Consider the following 7,414-nt stretch of genomic DNA (forward strand, 5'->3'; position numbering starts at 1 on the left):
TTTAGCAAGAACAACCTCTGATCATGTGCCCTGGGTGGTGACCATTAAAACATCCATCCCTAAATCAAATATTTTCAGATTTTAGAATTATTGGGTAGAGCTTGAGGGGTTTATGGATTGTGCTAAGCAGTCATGGCAGAAACCATCTAAACAGTCTCACACTACTGCTAAAATTCTAGATAAGTTCAAAGCTTTGAGATGGGCCCTTAAGAAATGGCAGTTGAATATCTCCAAGCTGAAGGGATTGATCTCAAAATGTAATCAGGTGGTTTCGTCTCTTGATGGTCTAAAGGAGCTTAGGCCATTATGTAGGCCTGAATTTAATTTTAGGAAGGTTGTTAAACTGCATGTGGAAAAATTGCTGCATCTTCAGTTTATATACTAGAAAAAGAGGTGCACAATTAGATACATAAAAGTTGGTGGGGATAACACTAAGTTTTTTCATGCCATGGCTACTGAGAGGCACAAGAGAAATTCAATTGCTAGTCTGAAAGCTATCGATGGTTCTACGGTTTCCCAACATTCACAGATGGATGGTATCATATGGAATTGTTTCAAGAATAGAATGGGGGTCTCTGCTGGAATTTAATGGGTTTTGACCTAAGTGTTTTGCTGACACCAGTTGATGGTTTAGAGTTTCTCATAGAACCTTTTAGTAAAGAGGAAATGGATGATACTGTGAAACACATGCCAATTGACAAAGCTCCTGAGCCAGATAGTTCCGATGGACTATTCTTCAAGAGATGTTGGCCAATTATCTGTCAGGATTTCTATGACCTGGCTGAAGCTTTTCATAATGGTACTGCAGCCTTAGAAAACATCAATGGCTCTTATATCACTCTCATACCAAAGAAGTTGGCTCCTGAAAAGGTTGGTGATTATAGACCAATTTGTTTGACTGGGATGAGACTCAAGTTTTTATCTAAGATGGCTGCTAATAGGTTTCAAAGGATAATTATGAAATGTATTCACAAAAATCAGTATGGTTTCATAAAAAAGCAGAACAATCCAAGACTATATTGGTTGGTCCCTTGAGTACTTGCACCAATGTCACCAATCAAAGAGACCAATTGTTATTCTTAAATTGGACTTTGAGAAGGCCTTTGATTCCATTCAGCATGAAGCTATTTTGCAGATCTTGAAGTATAAAGGATTTAATGAGAAATGGATTTCTTGGGTCAAGCAGCTGCTTTCCACTGGAACATCTTCAGTTCTCTTGAATGGAGTACCAGGTAGACAACTGCTTTGTAAAAAGAGTGTTAGACAGGGAGATTGCCTCTCACCCTTGCTGTTTGTTATTGTTGATGACTTATTGCAATAAGTAGTTAATGATATGTTCAGAAAGGGCATTCTTCGATTGTCTATACCATGTCATGACCAAGATTATCCAATAGTGCAATATGTAGATGATACTCTCATAATCCTGTCAGCAGACAGAACTTAGTTGCTTGCTTTAAAAGATATGCTTCATGTTTTCTCCACCTCAACTGGCTTAGTGGTTAACTATCACAAATCATCCATGGTTCCCAATAATGTTGATGAGGATATAACCACTAGTTTGGTTGCTGATTTTGGATGTCAAGCTGGGAAAATGCCCTTTACATATCTAGGACTGCCAGTGGGTACTACTAGGCCGAAAATGGTTGATTTCATGCCTCTTGTAGATTGCATGAACAGAAGAATGACAGCAAGCTCTTCCTTCCTCAATCAGGGTGAAAGACTTCAGTTTTTGAATTTTGCCCTGTCATCCATGCCCATTTTTTATCTTGGCAGTTTGCTAGTTCCCCTTGGAATTTTAAAGCAATTGGAGGGGATCCAGAGGCAATGTTTATAGAGAAAGCATAGAGATAAGCCTTCCCCATCTTTGGCAGTCTGGGACCTAATTTGTAGACCCAAAAGCAAAGGGGGATTGGGAATTTTGAATCTGGGTGTCCAGAATATTGCCCTATTGCTCAAACATATGCACAAATTTTTAAATAGGAGGGATCTGCCATGGGTCTCTCTTATTTGGGATACATATTATCATGGACGAGTGCCACAGGGTACAGCCAGCTGTGGTTCTTTCTCGTGGAAGGATATATGCAAATTGCTGGATCATAAATACAACATGGGTACAAATCAACTCTGGAGATTCAACTCTGTTTTAGTCTGACAAATGGAAGATTGGTGATTCTATGGCCCCTCTACAATCAAGGTTTCCAAGGTTATTTTCCTATGTGAGAGATCCTTGGATAACAGTGTCTGAAGCCTTTCAAACACATGATATTGCTCAGATGTTTCACCTACCTTTGTCTAAACAGGCATATCAGGAATATATGTCAATCCAGACTTTGATGACCACCCACAGCAGAGATGTGCGTGTAAAAGATATCGGGTATTGTCAAGGGACATGCAATGCTTTTAAACCCAAGTTGTTCTATTCTTTCATGCATTCTAGTTTGCCATACAACCCTCTGCTGTATTGGATCTGGAAATCATCCTGCACAATGAAAATTAAAGTGTTTGCCTGGATGTTAATCATGGATAGGCTTAACACTAAGGATATGGTTGAAAGAAGGCACTGGCATTTAGATGATGAAGTGAATTGTGTTCTTTGTCCACTGTTGACAAGAGAAACCAGGGATCACTTATTTTTCCACTATAATTTCAGTGTGAGAGTATGGAATTATCTTCAAATCTCATGGTCTTAGGGAGATGATATGAACACCATTGTGCTGCAAGCTAGACAAGACTATGCAAAACCTTTTTTCACTGGTGGTCTTTGTTGCATGCTGGAACATTTGGGTAATCACAAATGCAAAGGTGTTTAGGCATGAACGGCCTAGTTTTAATAAATGGAGAAGTGCTTTCATCCATGATATCACTCTCATGCAGCATAGAGTTAAACATAGATTTAGAGAATAGTTACTGAGATGGATTTCCTTTCTACCTCCTTGAGGTCTTGTTTACTGGTTACCACTTGTAATCCATGTACATTGTAACTTCTGTTCTTAATAAAGTTTAAATGCGGTGGGGGGTTTTCCCTACAGTTTCTAGTCAAAAAAAACATGGTACCAACATCACTCAGGCTTTGGACTTGTCAAGGTTCTAAGTCAGTTATGATAATGAGAATAAGCGCATGGAGCAGCCAAACCCGGTACCTTTTAGCCTTGAATCGCCTCGTAGGCAAAGGACATCCTCTCCCGCGCCACCCGATTCGACTACACCGATGATGCACGCTCCTCCTGGGGCGAACATTGAAAGTGAAGAAGGAGAGTGTCTGGTGTTGCAGTCGCTGGCCTCAATCCACTAGAAAAAAGATGAGGTAGACAAATCCAGCACTAGCGGTGTTGATACTTCCCATGGTGATAAAGCCGACAAGGGTGGATCTTCCCAGGCTCAAGGGCAACAAGAGAATCCCAGTTGAACCACTATTGAGGACTCGGCAACCACTATTACCAAGGAGAACCTGGCTGGTCCTGCGTAGTCGGAATAATTTTCTTCTTCACAAAACAATATCATTTGGCTCGTGTGGCATGTAATAGGGCTAGAAAACTTTTAAGTCCCTTCTTGGATGATGTGGCTAGGCAGTTAGAATATTTTGTGATGCACTGTTTGCTACATCCATTTTGAATTCTGGCTATGATAGCTCTTATATATAATTGTGTTTATCATAGCTTACCATAGAACTAGTTAAGGCTCGCTAAGCTTTTAACAGTTTAAATGTTATAAAAAAATTGAAATAAATAGTGGAGCACCACTATGATGTGACAAGATGATCCAACAGTGTGATTGTGAAAATATGCATTTATGTGTCCTCGGCAAAAAAATAATCATTCCAGCTCACTACGACATATATATATATATATAATGAACTATTTGATTAGTTTTTGTCTAGGATACATACAGTCGTATTTTTTCAATCACTTCCTTGGATCATGTTATATTATAGGCATGTTGCTTCAGTATTTTTTTCAAGATTTTTAAAAACTTTTTCACCGTCGAAAACTTGAACTAGTTCTGTGGCAAGCTATGATAGAATATCCTACTCCTATATATATATATATATATATATATATATATATATATATATATATATATATATATATATATATATATATATATAGGGTGGGTCTATTCTAATAACACCCTTTAAGACCTTATTCTAATAACACTTCTGCCTTATTCTAATAACACCCCGACTAACCCACGCAAACCGAACCGCGCGTAAAAAAGAAACCCACCCACCTCCCCCCACTCCTCCCCGATCCCCTCCACCTTCTTCCTCCCACGCCTCAGCCCCCGATCCACCAACCCACCGCCGCCCCACCAGGCCGGCCAACTACCACCACCGGTGCTCCGCCCAACCGCCCCACCTTCGCCGGCGCGCCCCTCCCTGCCCGACACCGCCTTTCTGGATGGAGCGCCCCCCAACTCCGGCCTCGCGCCACCCAGGGACTCCCCGGCCTCCCACCGCCCCGGTCGCCCTCACCTGCTACTGCGACGGCCGGATCAGCCACCACAGCAGCCCCACTGACCGGCGCTCCGCACCTCCTTCGCCGTCGCGCCGTGCCACCCACCGCCCCAACCGCCACCTCCCCTGGGTAGCCGCGCCGCCACCTTCCCCCGTGCCGCCAGCCTCCCCCGTGATCACCACCACACCCCTCACCCACGCGCCTTCGCCTCCTCCCCCCCCCCGCCCGCCGTCCAATCAACAGATCCGAGCGTCCGCCGGTCCCCAACGTCCTCTGGATCGGGCGACCATGGAGGGATGATGTGTGGGGTGAGGTCCGGCAGTGCTCCTGCGTTGACGACGATGGGGCGGCCCCCTCTATCGGCGCCATGGATGGCCTACGCAGCCAACACAGACGCGGCCTCGATCTGGGGTACCTCCACAGCGGCCTCGAGCGTCGCAGTGTTCCGACGAAGCAGCTCTGACTGGGTGGATTTGGAACTGCAGTCCACATCGCACAGAGGAGTGCCCCACTTCCTCCTCTCCATGCAGTCCACTGTCAAAGCCAAGGGACTTGCCGTCCCGGGGGCATCAGAGGCAGCTGGCTTCAAAGGTTGGAGGGGGTTCGGTTATCTCGGCGGTCAGCGACGAGGGATCCGAGGCAGCCACCGCGCCGACAGCCCCGTGCAGCTCAGTTGGCAAGCCCGTGCAGCTCGGTTGCCACGGCCGACCTCCAAAGCCTCCTCCCCAACCCCGACACTGGACGGCGCCGCCCCGCCATCCCTTCACCGTGATGTAGCTCCGTCGTGCGTTGTCAAGGCGAGGTACTCACTCCCCTCTTCCATTTGCTCCTTTACCTTTCCCTTCCCTTCCCTTCCCTCATACGATAGATTCCCTTCCCTCATACGATAGATTCCCTTCCTTGAGCAGGCTACTTCTCCACCCCCTGGACTCGAAGGATCTGGCCTGATGCGGTTTCGTCAAGCGCCGCCATGGAGGATACAAGTCTCGGGTCCTTCTTCTTCCCAGGTCGCCACTGCTCCGACGCCATGGAAGGTATAACCCCCCTCCTCTCTCTCTCTCTCTCTCTCTCTCTCTCTCTCTCTCTCTCTCTCTCTCTCTCTGCGCATGGGTCATCGAATTTGCTTGCTACCAAAACATTAGACAGGACAAGTCAAGAAAACTGAACCTTTCTTCAGAGGAGAGGAGGGGGGGAAGTTTGATATTTTTCAGTAGAAAACTTTGACACCAGCGGAAATGCCAAGCTGATTAGGCATAGGAATCCAATACATCCTGATTAGGAAGAGCGCACTAGTAATTGCAGCAGACTTGACTTTGCACTTGTACGTACAGACGGATGAATATATGCATCACTCTTTGTTTGGCATGTCAAAACTGAGACATGCAGATCCATTCATTTGTTGTAAGCATCACCGATGTAGATCAGTTCCTAATGTAGATTTGGGTTTGGACACAGTAGAAACAACACACGCAACTTGACTTGATTCAGTCGGTTAATTTTACTGCTGTAGGTCGTGATGCATGTCATCCCTTCACTGTGATACACGTCTTTCCTTCCACCGACGACAGTCGCGGCAGTGCACTCGTCCCTCTCTCTTCCAGTGGAGTTTGGAGTTTGCTATGTGTCGTTCTTCCGGTTGAATTTGTAGGTTTTTTCCAGTTAATTTTTTAAAAGGAAATCAGTTTCTTTTCCTGAGGTGTGCAGTTTACTTGTGCATATTTTCATATAATTTTGCACTTACTCCTGAAGTGCACTCGATGTGGTCCGCTCTAACAGTTCCCGCAGTTTAGATGGGAGCTTGATGAGGTTCTCATTCAAAATGCACTACTCGACAGCGGTTCAGCAACTCATCCCATGCAGCTCGGTTTGCACAAGCGTGCGGTTTGGTATATAGCCCTATGCAGCTCAATGTGGTGGCGTACAGTTTGTGCATGTTTTTTTACTGCAAGTTGTGCATCGTGCAGTTTGATCTCGGCCACCACCATCTCGTTGTTCCTGCCCTTGCGACGCGGAGGCCGCAGTCCACCCGACGTTGCGCTGCAGTCCGCTCCCAGCCCCTTATCTACAAGTTTGTGGTGAAAAAATTGTGGTTCACGTTGTTGTGTTGGAGAGATCTACAAGATACTCGTTCAATTTTACTTTTTCAGGTTTTGCTTGGCAAAAAATTTCAGTTCTCCCATTCAGATTCTTTTTTGGGCGTTCTGATATCCAGTGTAGTGCGTGTGAGGTACAAAAAATGTGGTCCATATTATTCAACTTGTGTGTGATGCGAGCTGACTGTGCATATTTGTGACGCCCCCGATTCAATCGTACACTAATCATGCACGCAAATGTGTACGATCAAGATCGGGGACTCACGGGAAGATATCACAACACAACTCTACAACATAAATAAGTCATACAAGCATCATAATACAAGCCAGGGGCCTCGAGGGCTCGAATACAAGTGCTCGATCACAGACGAGTCAGCGGAAGCAACAATATCTGAGTACAGACATAAGTGAAACAAGTTTGCCTTAAGAAGGCTAGCACAAACTGGGATACAGATCGAAAGAGGCGCAGGCCTCCTGCCTGGGATCCTCCTAACTACTCCTGGTCGTCGTCAGCGGGCTGCACGTAGTAGTAGGCACCTCCATTGTAGTAGGAGTCGTCGTCGACGGTAGCGTCTGGCTCCTGGACTCCAGCATCTGGTTGCGACAACCAGGTAGAAAGGAAAGGGGAAAAGAGGGAGAAAAGCAACCGTGAGTACTCATCCAAAGTACTCGCAAGCAAAGAGCTACACTACATATGCATGGGTATATGTGTAAAAGGCCATATCAGTGGACTGAACTGCAGAATGCCAGAATAAGAGGGGGATAGCTAATCCTGTCAAAGACTACGCTTCTGGCAGCCTCCATCTTGCAGCATGTAGAAGAGAGTAGATTGAAGTCCTCCAAGTAGCATCGCATAGCATAATCCTA

At 45.4% G+C, this 7,414-nt stretch overlaps 1 protein-coding gene across 1 annotated transcript; it reads left to right on the forward strand.

The window, feature by feature from the left end:
• The first annotated feature begins 4,535 nt into the window (after window positions 1-4,535).
• Window positions 4,536-6,710, forward strand: LOC123144456 (uncharacterized). Its single transcript, XM_044563606.1, has 2 exons — window positions 4,536-5,256; window positions 5,363-6,710. Exons 1-2 carry the CDS (start codon window positions 4,751-4,753, stop codon window positions 5,400-5,402), a joined length of 546 nt encoding a protein of 181 aa, XP_044419541.1. The 5' UTR covers window positions 4,536-4,750; the 3' UTR covers window positions 5,403-6,710.
• Window positions 6,711-7,414: the final 704 nt, after the last annotated feature.

This window comes from Triticum aestivum, chromosome 6D, assembly GCF_018294505.1.
Source record: "Triticum aestivum cultivar Chinese Spring chromosome 6D, IWGSC CS RefSeq v2.1, whole genome shotgun sequence".
NCBI lineage: Eukaryota > Viridiplantae > Streptophyta > Magnoliopsida > Poales > Poaceae > Triticum > Triticum aestivum.

What these genes read in the sequence shown, in the direction of transcription:
- LOC123144456 (XM_044563606.1), top strand. Translation starts at nt 4,751, where the DNA reads ATGATGTGTGGGGTGAGGTCCGGCAGTGCTCCTGCGTTGACGACGATG. An exon ending in TCGTGCGTTGTCAAGGCGAG is followed by an intron (nt 5,257 to 5,362) that starts GTACTCACTCCC and finishes TTCCTTGAGCAG; the next exon opens with GCTACTTCTCCACCCCCTGG.